General features: G+C 36.3%; 1 protein-coding gene across 2 annotated transcripts in view; it reads left to right on the top strand.

Annotated features, from left to right (window-relative positions):
* LOC131938355 (epidermal growth factor receptor) overlaps positions 1-22,579 on the top strand; it is a 226,917-nt gene that overhangs the window by 189,360 nt on the left and 14,978 nt on the right. For both annotated transcript variants that reach the window (XM_059296365.1, XM_059296364.1), the window contains exons 2-6: positions 19,282-19,455; positions 19,966-20,145; positions 21,219-21,353; positions 21,611-21,694; positions 22,142-22,263. In XM_059296365.1, the coding sequence (XP_059152348.1) occupies positions 19,282-19,455; positions 19,966-20,145; positions 21,219-21,353; positions 21,611-21,694; positions 22,142-22,263 (695 nt within the window). The remainder of the gene's footprint in view (positions 1-19,281; positions 19,456-19,965; positions 20,146-21,218; positions 21,354-21,610; positions 21,695-22,141; positions 22,264-22,579) is intronic.

Here is a 22,579-nt window from a genome sequence, read left to right as displayed (position 1 = left end):
CTTACATATATGACATGTTCTTGTACCCTTTTTTTTTAAAGACTAAGTTAAGCTTATTTATTTATTTATTTCAACATGTGAACTAATTTCTTCTTTATTTTTTTCCCCACAGGTAAGTCTGTCGTTATTTTGGCCTTGTATTGAGAAGTTAGTTCAGGCTAACAGACAGGTGTTGGTAAAAGTCAAAGGTCACTGTGGCACGTAAGTAAACAATGTACACAGCACGGGGAGCTTAGAAGGACCCACCACAGTACGCAAGTATTGTTAATTAACTAATTAACTCACAACCATGGATTCGGCAGCATGTCTTCGGCTAAGACTTACAAAAACAACCATAAAAACAATTATAATAGGTCACCACATTCTCCACCTTAATCTTTTCAACTGCTGCTTCATGTTCGCATTTGACGATTAAAATTCTAGTTTCGTTTTAGTGGGAGGAAGGGGGTGAGTTGATTTAATTCGGGGATTTCCAAAAAGATTAAATTTAGAAACGGAACTCAATTTCTTTTCTATCAGCTTTTTTTTCTGAATACTTGTGTAGAGCGGTTGTATTTTATAGCGTTGTTTTAATGGAGGGGTATTTTGGGATTACTTGTGTTGTTATTCGTGTCCAATAGCGACGTTGATTATTTAAATTTGAACGTTATGTTCTTTACGATTTGTTTGTTTGTTGTTGTTTTTATTATCGTAAAATACTATTTAATTCTAAATTTGTTTTTAAAGTTTTAGGAACATTTTTTTTTTCAAAAAAAAAAAAGTTAAATTTGTTTTAGATCTTGTTTAACGATACGACATTATTCGCGCAGTTCTGTTAAATTAATAAATTTTAAACGAAGGCGGTGGTGAAAGCTAAGAAAAAAACATTGGCTGCCTGCTTGGACAAAAACACCTAATTAACACACTAGCATTGGAACATGTACGTTTAACTCCCCTTCGTCCCACGGTTAACTCGCTTTTCTTTTTGTAACTCTGCGGTGTTGGTTGTTTGTTTGTTTTTTATTTAAATCTCCTTTTTTTTCATTTAACTTTCCTTTTTTTTTTCATTTAACTTTCCTTTTTTTTTTTTTTCATTTAATTCTCCCTTTTTTCATTTGACCCCCCTTTTTATCCTACTTCCATTTTTTAATTTAACTTCCTTTTTTACACATTTAACTGCCTTTTCTCATTCAACTCTATTTTTTTAAATTTAATTCCCCTTTTTATCTAACTTTTTTACACATTTAACTCCCTTTACTCATGTAACTCTCCTTTTACGGCAATAATTACCATTCTATTTTACCACGTAGACTTGTTTGACAAATGTTCGCGTTTCCTCAAAACTTCCCGAATTCTCCTTCCCTTACACCCTTCTCGTAATTTCCCCGTTAATCTTTAACTCTATTCTGTTTAACTGTACAACAGCAATTACTGACAGCAATATTTTGCTTTTCAAATTTCAACTCCGTTTACTCACATCACCACTGATCTATCCACACGTTGTAAATAATTCACTCAAACGTCCATTGTGTTTACAAACACCCCCTAGTTTCTCTAAATGGATCCCTTCGTCATGCAGATAGCAACGTCGGAAGTATCACTCACCGATGCCAGATTTTTCCCACTGTTAAATCCAAAGTTGCCAGAGAGCTTGGGTGAATTATTTAACAGTTTTGTGAAATGTACGCTTTAAACGATAATGAGTAGAAATGAAGAATAAACATGTTTACGGTAAAACTTAAATTGTATGTTGATTAATATTCATTTCAGGCATACACACATACGTACATGCATATACAAACATGTATTCAAACATACATTTGTATGTATGAAATATGAAGGATATATATATATATATATATATATATATATATATATATATATATAATTGATAGAAGGATAGATAGATTAGTTAGATAGATAGATAGATAGATAGATAGATAGATAGATAGATAGATAGATAGATAGATAGATAGATAGATAGATAGATAGATAGATAGATAGATAGATAGATAGATAGATAGATAGATAGATAGGTAGGTAGGTAGGTAGGTAGATAGATAGATAGATAGATAGATAGATAGATAGATAGATAGATTTCAGCTTAGATTTTAAAGAATAAGCGGCTGTCATTAAGAATTAATTGTGATGTTGCGAAGAACCTACTTAGTTACTTGTGTAAGTGCTCATTTGGCGAGCCGAGAGAGAGAGGAGGCATAACCCGGATAAAAATTATCTTTATTTTGCCTTACCTTTCGCTTATCTGCGCCTGATGCCGCGGGACTATCTGTAGAGGTTTTATTATCAGATTATCGGCCTTTGCTAGGGGGGATAAGCATTAGTGCAAAAAACCGGTGGTTTTAGATGGGAAAGGGAATCAATTCATTCTTATATTCTTTTTTTTTTAAGAGAGCTCTTAGAAAGTATTTCTTTATATATAAAGCTCAGTTCTGTAACGTGTGGCAAAAAAAAAAAAGTTTGTCGTTGACACTTCTATGGATTTAAGTGTTAGATTTTTTATCGTGCTCAAAGTCTAAATTTACGAGTCAAAAAATTACCATTGAAAGTCTTTAAAAACAATTTTCATTCTATTTACTTAGAAGAATAATTTTCAATTATGAACACGACATAAAATGTTTAAAAAGTGTATCGACGTTTATAAAATTTCTAAAATTGTGTCGGAAATGTATTGACTGCAAAGTTACTTCCCTTTAATGAAAAATAAATCCTTAAGAAGAGAGAATTAACATTTTATTACTTTGTTTTTGGTGTTAAGAAAAAAATAATAATTACACAATTAGCGGGGATTGATTAAGTGCAATGTCGTTAGGTATTTTTAACACTGCCTTTTATTTATTCTATACACTGAACATACTGTTCAATAATTATTATTTTTTTTTAAAATCAATAACATTTAATAAGCCAGGTCCTACAAATCATATACGTTTATTTCTTTCCATTTACGGATAAGCTTGGAGTATTATCATTTTTGTTCACTAAATTGAAACAGGCGCGTCCGCACGGTTTGATTTGGCACCCTGGGCTATCATGTGAGCGCTATGCTGCATAATTTTGTTTTAAACAGTGCGATAGACTATGGATAAGAAAGGTTACTATAGTCTTTAAGTGAATCAAATCCGGGCGTCCTCCGGCACCCCGACAGGGTGCTATTTGGCGCCCCGGGCCTTCCGGTGTACGCTATGGTATCTACGTTCGCGTGAGTTCAAAAGACTATAAATAAGTTATGCACTATAGGCGTTTACTAAGTTCAATCAGGCGGTGACGTCATGGTGCGTCCTCTGGCGCCCAGACAGGGTGCTTTTTGGGGTCCCGGGCCTCCCGTGTTCGGTTTCGCGCCTACGTTCATTAAAGTGAGTGCAAAAGACTATGAATAAGTTGGGGTACTATAGTCGTTTATTAAGTTGAACTAGGCGATTCAGCCCCGTGAGCACTTTGCGTTTATATTCGCGTTAGTGTTTTCTTTGTGTTTAGGTTGGGTTTGCGTTAGTGGTTGCGTTTTGATTTGGTTCGTTTTTGTTCTTTCTTTTTTCGTTTTCGTTTGTGTTTTATTTTCATTGGGTTTGTGTTTGTATTTGTGTTTGAGGTTGGTTTTGCGTTTGGATTTGGTTTGTTTTCGTTTGTTTTTTCTTTTGTGTTTTTTTTCTTTGGGTTTGTGGTTGGTTTTGCGTTTGTATTTGGTTTGTTTTCGTTTGCTTTTTCGTTTGTTTTTTTCTTTGGGTTTGTGTTTGTGGTTGGTTTTGTGTTTGGATTTGGTTTGTTTTCGTTTGCTTTTTTCTTTGTGTTCGTATTGGTGTTTGTGGTTGTGGTTGGTTTGTTGTAAGTTTTTGTTTTCGTTTGTATTTGTAATTGTGTTAGCGTTATGTTTGCGTTTTGTTGTTTTGGTTTTGGTTGGTTGTGGTTTGGTTGGGCAATGCCGGGTTTATGATGATTACTAAACACACAGGTAATGGTCTTTAACAGAAAGGTTTTTCACAAAAGCCAGAGCAGGGCCTGGCCGGGACGGCTAGTTTCTTTATAAATGTATGTTTGAACTCAATTTTCTTTTATAATGAATGTTATGGGTGATTTTTTGTTTTGTTTCTTTAATGTGTTGTTTTTTAAATTCCATACCTTGAAGCCTTACCTGTACCTTCCAATAATTTTTCAGCTTTATCTTTTTTTTGTTGATATATTTATCTATTTATAGCCGATGATAGTGACGATAATTCATAACTTTTGAATTTAAAAAAATATCTTTCTTGTTCCTGTCATGTAATTACATAGTTAATGAGAAACTTAAATCATTTCCCAACTATTTATTCCGTTTTAAATATTTATGTGCTAGATGGACTATGATGAGGACGGCGTTCGTCTCGAGTTAGAATCCAGGTTCCAATGAGTCGAACATCCCTGGGTCCACCCAGCTCTGGATGGGTACCAAATTTACGTTAGGCGGCTGGGCATAGTGCTGATCACACTACCCCTTCATGTGCCGAGGTCAATGAATCAGATGAACTCTACTTCATCTGCCCCATGTGTCTTGGGCACGAACGGGATTAAGAAGATGAAGATAATGGACTTTCACATTATTGTGGGAAATTATTTTAATATTATTTGCATTCAAGAGATAGTTACAAAAATATTCAAATACAATAATTACTGGATTTCGTAAAACGTTACTAAATATATATATATATATATATATATATATATATATATATATATATATATATATATATATATATATATACATTATTAAAAGCACATCTTATTTATCAGCTGTTGTAATTCTTACCCAAAAAGTGCACGGTCTTTGATCGCACCTTAGAGTCAGTTACGCCAATAAAAAACATGTAACACAACGTTAAACATTGAGTAGGTCACAGTTTCTCTAATCACAAGTGATCCAACTGCACATGCACAATTAAATCCCTTGGATCAGTCATGCTTATATATATATATGTATATTTTAAAACGTGTAGATATATCTGGTTTCTGTCAAAATTTGATAATGGCGTGATTCAACGCGATGGATCCCAGCACCCGTCTGATGCCGGACTGACAGTCTATCAACGCGGGCGTGCGTTGACGGATGTTGTATAAGGGTCGTGACCTTTTGCCGGAATCTCATCCAGTGAAAGAAAAATGGAGGGGGGGGGCGGCACCTGAGCTAAGATTGTAATGTCCATCAAATCGTTAATTTTTCGCCCATCTCTGCAGAGAATTTTATTCGAGTTCTCGTCAGATTTGCCGCGGCGATTTTGTTTTTCGGCGTTCACATCCTTGACGAGATTATGCGATGTCTGCGCGAGATTTGTGTATGGCGAGAAACGGACAAAATCTCGCGCAGTTTGTCCGAGAATGGTTGTTAGAGAAATACGGACACATTTTCTCCTGGTCAGTAAAACGCTTTGTTGAGATCCGGACAAAATCTCTTCAGGGACGTTTTAAAATGTGCTTGAAGTGTTCAATTGTGTGAGGAATTCTCGAGTTGACGTCTGCATGTTGGCAATAATACGGAGAGGGGTGGGGGGGGGGGGTCTTTCATGCAAATGAAAGTCGTGAATTATAAACGCTCATGTGTTTATAGTTCTTTTTTTTGTGTACTTATGGATGTGAAGTTAAAGAAACATACATACATACATACATACATACATACATACATACATACATACATACATACATACATACATACATACATACATGCATACATACATACATACATACATACATACACACACGTACATACATACATACATACAAACATACATACATACATACATACATACATACATACATACATACATACATACATACATACATAGGTAATGTATTCGGTATATATCGAGAGAGCCCCAGGCAGGTTAAGATAACCAACCTGCTAAAGAGATAGCCGAACAAAAACTGTTCACGAAGCGATCCCCCAGACGAGGACGTGTCGAATAACAGAACCACCAAAAGCCTCATCACCCTGCGGAAGTCATTAATACCTCCACATCCACCTGACTACAGCCACACACACACACACCAGTCTCACACACATACACCTCAGCACCACCACTCCTCCACCTCATATACTCACACCTAATAAATTCGCGTACATCCCCCGCACTCGTATTCCACCTGTTTCTCGCGTGTCTTTCGCCACTCGGGTCTCTACCTCGTCTCATGTGTGTGAGCATGTCTATTCGCACGTGTATCGTCCCCTCGCGGTACCGCTGAAGTTACTTTCATCTCGCTATTTACACGTTACTTTCGTCGCATCTCTTCCTTCTATCAGCTGCAATGTATCCTTTTGATACGAATTTGGTTCCCTAGCCTGACGCTATCTTTATATCGTTAGATAGATTAGATAGATAGATAGATAGATAGATAGATAGATAGATAGATAGATAGATAGATAGATAGATAGATAGATAGATAGATAGATAGATAGATAGATAGATAGATAGATAGATAGATAGATAGATAGACTGATAGAATTATACTTTTTTTTAAAGTGTGTGTATATATAATATACATCCTGTAAACCGATAAGCCCTTCTCCGCCTACAGATGTTCAGAAATAGCAATCGTGAGTTTTCATTGATAACCTTGAGCTTCTGTCGCTAGTTTTATCCTAGCTTTATGATACTTGCTTTAAGCTTACAGTCGTGAACTGAATTAATAATGTAGGATATCAGTTGTAATACACGTGTTTTATACCGCTCGGTCATAGAGGCAGGTCATGGAGGCAGGTGATATACCGCTCACCTGTTTTCACCTGAAATACAACAATTCATGATACGACTACACATTTCTGCTACTTTAGCAAAAGAGGGTATCTAAATTTAATTAATAAACAATCCAGACCCAGTCACCACAGAATCAGTTTAACATCTCTGTGGGTAAACTCTACTTCACCATTAATACGGACCATCAGTTAAGCAGACCATAGAGGATTATAAAAGATATATTTCACACATCGTGAAGTCAAAAACTAAAACAAGCACCAGTACAGTATACAAGCCTATCTTGTGTTACCCGCGTCCAAGGTTTGCATTCGAACACTTTAAAAGCCTGACTCTGCACAAATTATTTTTATCCCTTATCAAATAGACAGCACTATCGTAGCTGATTGCTCCTGACGGTTCCATGCCCATTCGTGTGCGATTCTGACACGACGAATATTCTACGGGGCAAAGCGCACATTACTGCGGTGACGAGGATGAACATCAAAGGGAGATAAATATATGCTTTAAGGGAAATAACTGCATTCTTTAAGGGAAATAACTACATGCTTGATAAGAAAGAATCAAATAACTTTTACATTTTACAAAAAAAATAAAAAAAATGTCCCATCTCCCCCACCCCTATTCATCACAGTGGAACATTCTGAAGACTCAATCACGTGATCCCATCCCGGGGCTCTAATTGGTCTGCTGTTATCGTGGCATGAGTTCTCTGCCCCTCTTTGAGGTGAGACAGGGTGCCAAGCCCAATAATTTGTTCCGATAACCTCCCTTAAAATTGACACGCTCCCACACCCAGCACTATGCCCGAATCACTGCTACACTTGTACACGCTTTTCAGAGAGGTGCACGTTAAAATTGGTTTTTTATAAGGTTCTTACTTTAAAAAAATATTTTTTTTTTAAATAATGCAGCATCAAAAAGTAGTTCCACTCATGTTTTTTTTTGTTGAGAAACAGAAATTTGAAAACAAAAAAAAAAAACAAAAAAAAAAAAAAAAACCTCTCGGACTGGTAGGCCTTAAGCGTCTTGCTCTATATTAAACCCAATTTAGACTCCCATGAATGAAACCACCTTGCTCTGTATTAAACCCGGTTTAAACTCGATGGCTTAGTCCGCCATTTGTGATTACTGTGATGTCTAGCTCTTTGTTCCGCCACTGTCGACAGTTTTATGTCGCTAATGCTTCCAGTTTAAATCGCCTCAAGTTGCAGTCGCGTTCGGGTTATGTAAGTGCTTCTCTTTGTTACTTTGTATTTCAACCCTTTATAATTTAAAAAAAAATATTTTTAAAAAAGTCGTATATGAAAGAAGAAAAAAGAGTTTTCTAGTTGCTGTTTCCTCTCTGTATTGGCTCATTAAATTATTACATATTTTAAAATATTTTTAGTTATCTTTTTATGTATATATTTTTTTTTTGTTTTGGTAAAAATCTAGCTTAATTAGCAATTTTTTTTTAGTTTGAAAAGGTTCCTTTGTATTTTTGAAAAACATTTCTTGCATGTCATAATTGTGACATTTAATTAATGTTTGAGACAACACATTTAAAAAAAAAAAAGAAAGTGATTAAAAAATATATTTCGATGCTTCTGTCTGAGATTTTTTTTCTAAATTAACCTGAAACGTAGTTAAACTCAAAATTCAACTCAACTCCAAACCCAGATTTTTAGGGATCTGAAATCGAAAGTGGTCAAGACTGTTTATATAGACTTTTCGAGCAGTTAAGTTTTATGGGAATCATTGCAATATTAAAGAGCTCGCATTCGTTTAAATACTTAACCATAGAAAAGAATGCAGATCTGGTTGTTGTTGTTGTGTTTTTTTTATAATGTGTATGCATGTTTACTATTTCAACTGTAATTTCTTAAATTCTATTCACAAACATAGTTTCATTTTTGTTTGAGTAGTTAATTGATGTTTTTAATTATTTCATCAGACTTACAATATTTTCTGTATGCTCTCTCGCGACTCATTGAGTCCTGACATAGTTGAGTCGTTATGCGCATGCGTTGCTAACGGTTAGGCGTCATCAGAGTCACGCGTTGCTGGGGGTTAGGCGTCATTAGAGTCACTCGTTGCTAAGGGGGTTAGAAGTCTTTAGAGTCACGCGTGGCTACGACTTTCTAAATTACCCTAAAGGATAACTTACACTGTTACTTGAAAGGATAACTTACACAGTAACTCACTCCAAAAAAAAGGCGCTAAGAGCATGTTGACTTCCGGGTAAAGCCTTTACCCTCCCTATTAAAAGCAGCATCGAATCCTCTTTAAAGCAGCCTTTCAGTAGAAAACAAAAACAAGCTTTCGCTTCTTAGAAGTCGGTCAGATGTCTTGATCCTCCCTGACCTCTTAAGACCTCAGTATCTAAAAACAAAAGCAGAGGATTGGTGGTCGAGAGGGTAGTGTAAACACCCTCGTCTTGGAGCGTTTGTTGTTTGAACCCTCGTCGTTTAGTAGAGCTGGGCCACACGATAATGGCCCCTGCTAGTTGATATAGAATCTGTGACGCCGCTTCAGTACCGTGCGTTTATTGTAAGATAGTGTCTGAGAAAAATAAAACAGACTCCAACAGTATCTTTTATCCGGGGTTCATGTCAATAAATTAAGATTTTTAAGCTGGGTATTCCCAAATCTGCCGTCATAAAATCCGTATTATCTTTATAGTTATTTTATGATGACTGTTTGAATTTTTTGAAAAATGTTATTTATGATATTTAAATTTATAAAATTATTAAGTATTTATGAAATTATGAAAATGTTTATTCATGTTTTTTATCTATCTTTAGTATCTTTAGAGATTTTTTTTGCTTTGATATTTTCACTAAATTAGTTTTATTTATTTTTTACTCAAACTGCAACTGCAAGATACTCAATAGATTTTGAAATATATGTTTATTAAAATATTTCAATTTATAAAAAAAATCACATTCCGAAAATATAGCTCGCTGACGAGTAAAGGCACTTAGACAAGTCTGGGATTGCGTATGGGTTTGGACTTTGAATAATTCTTAATCATTGTGCGACTGCGGACCTCCTAACAGTCTCCTAAGCTGCTGTAGTTATTTACCTCGAGAAAACCGGCAGACAATATTTAAGAGATCAGAAGCCCGCCATACTTAGCAACACTCGGCAAAAGTGGAAAGCAAATGGCACTTATTGAAACGTCTATCTTGGTGTATTCGATCTGAAGTTTTTTTTTTTTTTTTTGGTTGGTATCAATGTATTTCAATAGCCGTAGATTCAAGTCTAATCCACGTCGAGAAAAAGTCATCGAAAATAGTCCTATATTAGCAACTTTTTTAATATATAAGAACCTGAAGAATCTTATGCAAATTGACCACAAGCCGCATATAGAAAAAAATAGTAAGGATATTGCTTTGGTGTTTGAATTCCTTACAGACGATCAGACCTTCAGTCAGCGGTGAACTTCCCACAATTCCTAGCAGTGACTTAGCGGAACGGAAGTTACTGGTGAGAAGAATGGCGCCAATTACTAAGGGCAATAACTCTCAATTCCATTTCCTGGGTCGAGATTCTCATTTTGTAGACCGGCACTACGATTTGTGGGTTTCAGGGGGGTAAGGTTTTTCTCCGGTCTATGGTAAGATTTTTGCCGGACTTTGGTAAAATTTAGCCGATCTTTTGAAAAAAAAAAACATTAGCAGGCCTGTATAGTGAGATTTTAACCAGCCTGTGATACGATTTTAGCCAATCTGTGTGGTTAGATTTTAGCCAGTTCTGTTTCCTCCTTAAATTTCTCACATAGGTAGGACTCATACCTCATAGATAAAATTAACTCAAGTCGCGAAGTCTTGCAAATTCTTTACGAACGCATTCAGTTAGTTTCTAGATGTGCCCGGAGTGGCAATTTTGAGAACCACTGTGGTAGTCTGTTCAGTTCTTTCCCTTTACTAAATATTACTTCCCTTTTTCTTACGCCGAAAGATGTAATGAGGCATAAAATAACCAGCGTACAATGTACATAAGGATGTTGGGATGGTAAATGCTCGCAAGTCATGCTGGTAAAGGGACAAGTACAGTCAATTATAATGAGATAGTATATTACTTTTAAAAAAACGATTATTTATCCCAAAGTAATTTATTTTTTTAAAATGTTTTTGAAAACACCAAAAAAAAAAAACCGGGAAAAGTATTAGAGAATGATTTCATTATACTAAAAACACGCTTAAATGATATTGATAAATGTTCGTCCGTTTTCTTAATATTGCTAGATTAATAAACATTCGAGTCTTATATGATGGGCACTGTGTGCAATTGTAGTTATAACGATTTACGAAGGATGGCTGTTACTTTTATATTTAACGCATAAGCAAAATTTCGTTAAACTTCCATTTAAAATAAATTTAAATGAAAACAACATGAAGTGTCTCAATTTATAACAGAATGGAAAAATGAAATTACTTTCATTGATTTAATTGTTTACAAGATGTTCCTTGCAACTTGATCGACAGATAGTTGAGTTCTTCACATTTTTTTAAAAAAGATTTTTTTTTCCAGATTTAATTTTCTGTATTCAGTTTTAGAGAAGAGTTTTCTCAATGAAACGTTTCATTGTATGTAAGGACCATGCCTTCAATCAGAACTGTCGCCTCACTATTCTGCGGGGGGGGGGGGGGTGAAATTAAGGTTTTTCTTACCCACACCACCTCTCAGTCACGTGAGTTCTTCATGCTCTTCCTACGACATCATGTTCTAGTTTTTTAAAAATATATTAAAAGATGGATCAATATCCCCCTCCCAAATCACACACCGCCCCTTCCCTTACCCTTACAACAAACTGGACGTTGATTAAGAGATTCAAACTTCACGTTTTAACCGGCATCTCTTGTTTGTCCTGTCACATTCTTCACAAGAAAAAAAAATGCCTTTCATAGAACGTTTACAGTAATTTTTCTGATTAATATTCCCACCGCGTGCTTTAATTATGTTTTCGTTATTGCCGTGTAATGTATAATGGCAGCCTTTAATTATGTTTTCGTTATTGCCATGTAATGTATAATGGCAGCCTTTAATTATGTTTTCGTTATTGCCATGTAATGTATAATGGCAGCCTTTAATTATGTTTTCGTTATTGCCATGTAATGTATAATGGCAGCCTTTAATTATGTTTTCGTTATTGCCATGTAATGTATAATGGCAGCCTTTAATTATGTTTTCGTTATTGCCATGTAATGTATAATGGCAGCCTTTAATTATGTTTTCGTTATTGCCATGTAATGTATAATGGCAGCCTTTAATTATGTTTTCGTTATTGCCATGTAATGTATAATGGCAGCCTTTAATTATGTTTTCGTTATTGCCATGTAATGTATAATGGCAGCCTTTAATTATGTTTTCGCTGTGGCTATGGAGTTCATAATGCGAATCTTTATGTTTTCGATATTACTATGGAACCTGTTTATAATTACATACTTTTAAGCTTTAGACTGCCGTTCATATTTACCCTCTGCGGGCTATTTTTCCGTGTTTAGGTTTACATTTATTTTTTATTTTCTTAATTTTTAAAAAGAAAATGAATGGCAAGAATTCTTTCTTTGAAAAGATAAATAAACTGCTATTTGTACATGGCGCAAATTACCACCATAGATCTTTTTTTTTTTTTTGTGGTCAAATCTTCACTGTCGATATCCCAATTATTCGGTGCATTTGTTAATTATAACAATTTTATAACTAATTTGTTATATTTCCAAACTGATAAGCGCATAAAACCTAGGTAGGTGATGCTATTTAGATTTTTGGCGCAAGCAAAGTCTCCGACAAAATTTTTCAGTATTAAGAAAATTAAAATTTTTAATTTTTACAACGTCGCCTTCTCTTATGCATTTTTTAGCGCAATTTCCATTCTGGAGAATTGCGTTTATTAACCCGTCATTTCTGGATGGATGGATGAATGTGTGTCCGCAGCTTTAAGTCGTAACTCCTCCTCAACGAAGCAATATCGATGACTAGTTCCAAAAGCAATTATGTTAAGCAAGTTACGAGGATGAACATAGGCCATAAAAATTCCGGGTTTCTTTCATGGATTTCCCGGAAAAACCAAAAAACCTTGAAAAAATGCAGTTTTTTGCCCATATCTCGGCAACCAGACCACTTAGCGACTTGAAACATGTACCAATCGATTCCTGCCATAATTTAGAACAATATTGCCGAAGAAAGTTTTCAAAAATATCCTTTCGTTCGGTCACAAAAAAAATTTTGAATTAATTAAAATTTGGACCGAATTAGTAGGCATTTTTTCCAACCACACCACACGCGTCATCACGTTCAATAGCTGCGCCATCACGTTCAATGGCTGCGTCATCACGTTCAGTTGCTAAGCGCGCAATGGTTTTTAGTCATGTAACTCTATTGTAAATAAAACATGTAAAATACTGAAAAAAAAAACGTTTTAATAACTAACCAATGGTTTTACTAACCCTGCTCTTGATTTACGCTACGACAGAGCTATTTTGAGATAACATAAGGAAATTGCGCTTAAATGTCACTAGACTTTTTAATTAACTTGTTTAATCATCGCCCTTGGAATATTTCCTAGAATTTCGTAACACTTGTTGAAACGGCGTGTAAAGAAAACAAGGGAAATAAATTATTGTGGTAGAGGGGGGGGGGGTGGGTTCATCTGAAGTTTACACTTTAAAAAAAAAACGCGAATATCTGATCATCTGATCTACGTCAAGCCCGCAAATAGTGTTTACCCGGGCAGATTTTCCCGTCATGTTTGACCATTACCGCCTAATGTGCACAGAGCCGCCCCGGGAAGATTCAATATTCCCGTACATTAGCGCACCGGCCCGTACGGAGACCCGTCTTTCTGAGAAATAGCTGGCTTCTGGCTACATTTAACCGCGTTCATCCTGGGGGGGGGGGGGGGGGGCTGTTTCATACTGGGTTATGTTGAGTGTTAGATGCTTTTTTTATACTGGGTAATGGTGGGTGTTGGGGTGTTTTATATTTGGCGTTATATATGGGGATGTTATTATGGGATAACGGCGGTTGTTTTATACTGGTTAATGGTGGATGTTTTATAATGGATAAAAGCGGCTGTTTCACATTGGGTTATGTGGAAGGGGTGGGAGATACCAAACGTATGTACAAGTTAGCTTATGTATTTACATTTTTAATGTCTACATTAAAGTTGTCAGACAGCCTTTAAAGGTATTCGGCCGAGTCGTGCAGGAAAAGCTGAGGTTCGAATCCAAGTTGTACGTCGTCCTTTGTTATGTGTTTTGTTGTAGATTCCCCTTGTATCTGGCCCGGGGGTGGGGTGGATATTTGCGTCACACTATTCGATCTTCCCTGAAGGCCTTCAGTAAACACCATACTTACATAAGAGTTTACTAAAAGGAAATTTATAATGGAGTTGAAATTTTTTTGCACGAAAAGTTATTTTAACTTAAAATCTCTACATCATAAAAAGGTCAAGAATCACCTTTTTGTCGGAATAATTTGATAATACGGATTTTAAAAACAGTTTTTTCCTGCGCTTATGTTTTCGTCAATCCCCTAGTTATTTCCCCTTACGACCGGAAATTGAGTTTCGGACTCTCCGCGGATATTCCCCTTCTTGAATAGCGCGTATGTTGTGTTCATCAAAGAGACAAACATTCCAAGCCTTCTGATGAAAACTAATTTTTACTCGGATGAAATAGCTGCAACTATCGTAATGGCCATTATTTTAAGTCGATATCTTTCATAAATATAAGTTTTGTTTCGTTACAAATATGACTTAAAAATTGATACTTTTTTTTTAATCCTGAAATACTGTATCTCCAGGATTTTTTTTTTATTTTGATGATTAGCTAATATTAATTACCGGAAAAAATCTTTCACCAAATATCTCAGCATCCTGAACGCTTTGAAACCATATGAATTATTTTTTTTTACATGCTAGATTATATATTAATTACGTTTTTTATTGTCAGTATGTACTTGCGGCATTTTGGGAAGTGTTGAAAGGGCGGTAAATGGCACATTTCCATCACACACACACACACACACATATATATATATATATATTTATATATTTATATATATATATATATATATATATATATATATATATATATATATATATATATATATATATATATATATATATATATATATATACACACACATACATACATACAGACAGACAGACAGACAGACAGACAGACAGACAGACAGACAGACAGACAGACATACAGACATACATACAGACATACATACAGACATACATACAGACATACATACATACATACATACATACATACATACATACATACAGACGTACATACAGACGTACATACATACATACATACATACGCAAAGAGACAAATACCAACTCTACCAGCCCGCAGACACGAGAGTATTTCTCCATCTCCACCTACGATCAGAGTGCTTGCACTTCCAACCCTCCCATTAAACTCCATCGCTCATTTAAATTATCTGATAACGTCATGGCACCTACGGCCTTGACCCTGCCGCTGGTACTGCGCCACGTCACCTTATCTCTGCCTACCCGAGAGATGAGTGCCAGTGTTTGGTGTACCATTCATCGAGATATACGTGGGTTAGATGCTGGCCCTTTTAGAATTGGCCACCCAATCTAAAGATGGCCACTCTTTTGTGTACCAGTCATTGAGAGAAACGTAGGTTAGTTGCTGGCCTTTTTAGAGTTGGCCACCCAATCTAAAGATGGCCACCCTTTTGTGTACCAGTCATCGAGACATACGTGGGTTAGTTGCTGGCCCTTTTAGAGTTGGCCATCCACTTTTAACTTGACCACTCACTTTAAACCTGGCCATGCACTGGCATGGTCACGTATTCTTGCCAACCCTTCTGAAGAGAAGCCACATATTTTCAAGTTCATAAGACAACCCCGTTATCGTTCTAATTTAACCATTTAAATCCTTCATTCACTTCACATACCAAATATTCATTCGGATAAATCAACCTTCGCCATATTAACGATACTTCGTGAGGTAGCATGGCTAGGGTTCCAGGTCTTGTGGTGAGGTAGCATGGCTAGGGTTCCAGGTCTTATGGTGAGGTAGCATGGCTAGGGTTTCATAATGTCTAATGGCGAGATTCTGTAAAATTAAAATCGGAAGAGATAGCTATCCCCGCTATGGACAGAACCCCCCCCCCTCCCCCACACACACACACACCATGCGGCGCAGTCGGCCCTGGCTACATCCCCCCCCCCTTAGTGTTAATTGACATACGTTTAATTATCCGGACGAGGGGGGGGGGGGTGTTCAACAACATCCACAGCAACCTTTGACCCCTGACACCGGTATTTGAACCCGGGGACGATATCTCGTTTCCATCTGGCTCGCCCACCGGGACTCCCTGCCCGCCGCCCCACCACTGCTCACACCACGGCTCACACCACTGCTCACTCTTCACGTGAATCAATACGGATTACACGTGATGCCTGCGATGCGTGAACCGATATTAACCCTGGCACTTAATTACCGACCTGCCCGATACACCCCACCCCTCCTTTTTTTGTCTTCCCCATCCCCGTGTCTTTATTTTTACCTCAGTATTGTCTTGTTGATGCTGAAAAAATGCTCATAAATTAGAGTATTGTATTTAGGTCCATTTTTGTGAAGCTAACTGACCAAAGTGTTTACACACCTGACCTAATGCATGACAGGCGAGGCGGTTTTTGGTGCTGCGTTGAATCAGTGTTTCTTTCAGACTTTTTTTCGGGAGGGGGGGGGGGTGGGGGCATTTGAAATTTTCGGGGGCGGACTACATTTTCCAGGGGGGGTGGGGGACACTGGGTAAAAGTATATATCTTCCCCCCGAAGAGATGCCTGAAACTGCGTGGAATGGCTTGTTCATATCCTATATGGCTGAAGACTGCTGACAAATCTTGGACTACATAACATGCCTATGTCTACCTTCGACAATGAAATAATATTTTATGTTTACATTGCTGTTTCATCCTGCTAAAAGAACTTTCTCGATATTAACGCGTCAAATATGCTCAACTATTACAGAGCAGCTTACAAATAATTTTAAAAGAATTCTATAAATGCAATTGTTTTAGCGGCATTAAGTTCTCATTAGCATCATACTAGTGAACACTTATGCTAGACTATCAAAGGTATATTTTCCGAGGGTTCGGAATCTCTATTTGGCTACATCCCGAATCTAGTTGTTAGATCTTTAAGTGTCGCAAATCCAAGTGCCTGGGTCTTATTAGTTCTTGTTCTTCCATAGGGAGTAGCCAAAGGGAATTAACTGCACAAATAGGAAAAGGGAAATAACTGTTAGAATGATAGTAATCGCGATAGTGTTCTTTGCTGAAAATATATAATCCGTAGAATAAACTACCTTATGTAGGTTTGTTTGTTTTTTGTTGTTTGTTTGTTGTTTTTTTTTTAGATATACCTTACACTTAGGAAATTTTGCTTTAGTTATTTGTATGTATTTCTTTTACTGATTATAACTGAGCTTTTACTGGATGCTTTATTAATGTTCACACAGGCCTAATCTTACCCAAGGCTCATGCTATTTGGATCGAAATTTGTAGGTGAGGGTGAGGGGTGGAAGCACTCGTTACCGAAATAATTACAACGAGAACGATGGTGCCCCTCGTGGTTAGTTTCTTTAAGTACGCGTTGTTTTGGTTTTTTTTTTGGTGGGGGGGGGGGGATGGGGAGGTGGGTAAGGAAATTATACTCCAACGAGGTATGACAATTTCCTTTTTGTTTTTTTACTGTACTGCCTCGGGCATCAACTTAGAAATTGCCCCGAGACACGGGACAGCTACAATTTACATCCTTCATAGATCGTTTCCCTTGTTACCGTCTGACCAAAGAGATCTACTAGCATTCTTTACCCGGCGCCGCTACGGTCCTGCGATTCATTTACTAACTCGTTATTTCCGTGTTTTTCCTGAATGTTCCTTGAAGTATTTACACCCGTTTTCCTTACACCCCCCACCCACCCCCACAAACACACACCACCCTTTAGAAGATTTCATTCTGCTTTTTGATCACGTGACTCGTCGAAACCAATCTTTGAGACAAGAGAGACCCTGTCATGGTTTGGTTTGGACCATCTGGATCACTCATCTTGACTAGGCGTGTCTTGGGCTTCAGTCTAATCTTATCATAACTTTGTGTTTTCTCGTTCTCTGTATATAGTGTGTGCCTGTGTATAGGCCGAAGTATGGATGGATAGATGGATAGATGGATAGATGGATAGATGGATAGATAGATAGATAGATAGATAGATAGATAGATAGATAGATAGATAGATAGATAGATAGATAGATAGATAGATAGATAGATAGATAGATAGATAGATAGATAGATAGATAGATAGATAGATAGATAGATAGATTTATATATTTATTTATATGTATGTATGTATGTTCGTTCCCTAGATAGAATGACAGACAGACAGTTTGTATGCATTTCTTCTTGTCATACACTCAATCGAGTTGTTTTGCTTTAAAACACAGTTGTCTACTTAGTCTTTAGCGCGCGACCAACGCAGATGATTGCTCTATGTCGCCTTTTAACAATGACGCGCTTTGATCCATCGCTTATTTTTATCACGTTCACGTACGGAGAGATACAAACCGGTACACATAATATTTTTTACTCCGTTTTTCTTCCTTTGCCCCACCCCACCCACAAAAAAATTACTACGTAGATGCCGTATTTTTTTTCCTCCAAGATTCGTTTAGGCATGTATTGTGACATTGTAGAAACAGGTGGGCTGTTTGCACGTTGCTCTGAAATATCGTCTTCTTGAGTTTAAAGGAAAATAAAACCTTTTTCAGTGATTCTCAAACTATATCAAGTATATATTTATAACCATGATTAGAATTAGATCTAGTCATCGATTTTATATCTGACAATCACTGACATCAAGGTACCGCCATGTCAATCCATTTGGAAATAAAGCGGGAGTAATCTCCCCTAAACTTTTTCGTATATTCTTATATAACAGTAAGAGGCATAGCACTTTCTTGTAGTCCGGATAAACAAATGTTTTTTATTGGGTTTTTTTTTTTTTTAATTCTTACATTTTCACCTTTTCGTATACAGAGTGTAGAGGAAGTATTAAAATCGTGTACAAAAATATCATTAAATGTTGACAGTTTTCATCGTTTTACACCTCAGTACTTTATTGCAACTATTGGGGACTTATTTTATTATATTTATTATTATTTTAAAGTCGCAAAGTTAAGTAGTTGTTTTTTTTTTAGTTTAGGGGTCTCCGTCTATGACTGCACTATTTTATTTTAACAACTTTTATCTCAACCCACACATGGTCACAAAATCACAAATTAATTCTTTTAAATACTAGCTATTAAGCATGGTCAAGTTAAAGTAGGCCTGTGTTGAATAACTTCTATTACTGTTTACTACAAAATAACCTTTAAAATGCGAAAAATAACTGCTACCATTTATTGGGAAAGGGGGGGGGGGGGTAATTTCTCCTTTAATACTTACAACCAAATGCCAGACTCAATATAAATACTGAACATTTACATTGGTGTCACATTATATGTTGTTTTTTTTTTTTTTCATATTCACAGTGTGCACAGGTACCAACATTGGACTACTCCACTCTGCAGATCCAGAATATCAGTACAACATGTACAAGACAATGTATACCAACTGCACCTATGTCATGGGCAATTTGGAGATCAACTTTCTCCAACATGGTTATTTTGACATGAGTTTTCTAAAGGACATAAAAGAAGTTTATGGTAAGTTTATATTTAATGGCAGCAATAATTTTTAAGAGTCTGTGGTATGTGTATGTTAATGGCAGCAATGCTATTGCAGTTGTTTTGTTTTGTTTTTTTTTTGTTTTTTTTTTAAAGTTGTTTTCTACTAATCATGTGAGAGATAAATTATCAAGAACTTTTTAAAAACAATAATTGTAGACGAGAAATTTATACGAACTGAACTCAATGGAACATAAAATATCAAATAAAAAGAACTGTAATGCCTTTGGTTTGGTTTAGATTTATGGTAGGCTATGTGTTGATAGTGGTCTAGCCCTTATAGTTCCAAGGGTATATGTTGATAGTATTATAACCCTTTCAATTACAGGCTATATTTTTTATAGTCTTTTCGCACTTTCAATTCCCCAGGCTATGTGTTGATAGTATTTTAACCCTTTCAATTTCCCAGGCTATGTGTTGATAGTATTTTAACCCTTTCAATTCCCCAGGCTATGTGTTGATAGTATTTTAACCCTTTCAATTCCCCAGGCTATGTGTTGATAGTAGGCAACCATGTCAACAACCTGATGCTCACCAACCTTCAAATCATCCGAGGCATGACCCTGTTTTACTATCACAAAACCGAACAGTACTACAGTCTGTATGTGGCTTTAAACGACGGCAAGGACAACCGGGGGCTGCGTGAGCTGGGTTTTGTCAACTTGTTGGGTAAGTCTTGATTCAAAAACCTTCTTACAATTACATATACAGAGAAAAATGTAAGCTTTATGTTTGTGTATGTTTCAAAATTATAACAAGAGAATAGAGGAACTATGTCTTCCAATTAACATGTTTCTCTATTCTCAATACTAAAATCATAATATATAATATATATATATATATATATGTGTGTGTGAATATATATATATATATATATATATATATATATATATATATATATATATATATATATATATATATATATATAAACAATATATACTTTTTTTACAGTAATCTAGAAAATAGTACACTAGGCATACCAGAAACATTGTATTCTTTCTTAGTAATCATAGTGTACACAACAACTTTTGTGCACACTCCACACTGTCCAGAACACTCAATACTGTCCAATAGATTACACACTGTCCACTGCACTCCACACTGTCCAGAACACTCAATACTGTCCAATACATTACACACTGTCCACTGCACTCCACACTGTCCAGAACACTCAATACTGTCCAATACATTACACACTGTCCACTGCACTCCACACTGTCTAGAACACTCAATACTGTCCAATACATTACACACTGTCCACTGCACTCCACACTGTCCAGAACACTCAATACTGTCCAATACATTACACACTGTCCACTGCACTCCACACTGTCCAGAACACTCAATACTGTCCAATACATTACACACTGTCCACTGCACTCCACACTGTCCAGAACACTCAATACTGTCCAATACATTACACACTGTCCACTGCACTCCACACTGTCCAGAACACTCAATACTGTCCAATACATTACACACTGTCCACTGCACTCCACACTGTCCAGAACACTCAATACTGTCCAATACATTACACACTGTCCACTGCACTCCACACTGTCCAGAACACTCAATACTGTCCAATACATTACACACTGACCACTGCACTCCATGCTGTCCAGTACACTCAATACTGTCCAATACATTACACACTGTCCACTGCACTCCATGCTGTCCAGTACACTCCATCTGTGTAACTATAAATACGCTCATAAAGTCATATGTTACATGTTATTTTTCAGAAATCATGAATGGCGGGGTGTACTTCCAAGAAAACAGACACCTCTGTTACGAGGATACTATTTCATGGCATCACATAGTCAAAGATACAAATAATAATGCACCTTGGCGGTGGGATGGCGAACACACACAAGACTGTAAGCACTTTATTTACTTCCACATTTATTGTACAATTTGTTTGCAAGTGAATGTTTATAAACAGTCAATCTATGTTAAGATAAATTTACAATTTTCAGCCGATAATTTTTACTTGTTGCTACTATTCTTATGTAAATGTTTATAAATCAATCCACTTCTATTAAAACTGAAGCAGTTGTTTTGTACAATTTTAAAATTTAGCAAGAATTTGGTCATGTCAGTTATAACCTGTCATGTTTTTGTCTTCTGCTGTCAGGCCCGCCGTGTCATGAGAGCTGTTACAACAATTTGACAAAGGCACATCACTGCTGGGGTGCAGGGCCCAACATGTGTCAGAAATGTGAGTCACTCATATGTATATGTGTGTGTGTACATATATATTTATATCCATATGTGTGTATATGAATATATGTGTGTGTGTGTGTGTGTGTGTGTGTGTGTGTGTGTGTGTATTATATATACATATTTGTGTGTATATAGATTTGTGTGTGTGTGTATATAGATATGATTGTATATAAATGTGTATGTGTGTAAATATGCATATATATATATATATATATATATAAAAATAGATTTATTTATTTTATTTATTTTATTTATTTATTTTTATTTATTTTTATTTATTTTTATTTAATTATTTATAAATATAATGTGTATGTAAAGATGCATGACATTTGTTTTCATGGATTAACACAATTCAAAGCTTGACTTAAGCAATTCTCTCTTCACTTCTCCTTATTAGTGGGCCTGTTACCATGTGTTCTATTTTCTAAAAAATCTTTCCCAGTGAACCACAAAAACTGCCATGCCAACTGTCAAGAGGGTGTCTGCTCCGGTCCCTTGCCCCAAAACTGCTGTCACCCCGACTGTGCTGGAGGCTGTAATGGACCAACCAGGAAAAATTGCACAGTGAGATCTCTTTTACAGCTGCCGAGCCATGCGATTTTTAGACATTTCATGCAGCTGCCGAGCCATGCGATTTTTAGACATTTCATGCAGCTGACGAGCCATGCTATTTTTAGACATTTCATGCAGCTGACGAGCCATGCGATTTTTAGACATTTCATGCACTTGAGATTTATTATGTTGTAGATGCTTTTTAAAATGTAAACAAGGAAAGTTCCATTTCCAATTGGCTGATTGGGTAGGTGTAGTAGAGTTCACCTGTATCTTTGACCTCTGTACATCTAGGGATAGTGTGGTCAGAACTATGCCCAGTTGCCTG

This window comes from Physella acuta, unplaced genomic scaffold (assembly GCF_028476545.2).
Source record: "Physella acuta isolate Inbredline_101_S28 unplaced genomic scaffold, ASM2847654v3 ptg000242l, whole genome shotgun sequence".
In the NCBI taxonomy this organism is placed as follows: Eukaryota; Metazoa; Mollusca; class Gastropoda; family Physidae; genus Physella; species Physella acuta.
The sequence above is the reverse complement of the archived record's forward strand: the minus strand, read 5'-3'. Positions and strand labels throughout refer to the sequence as shown.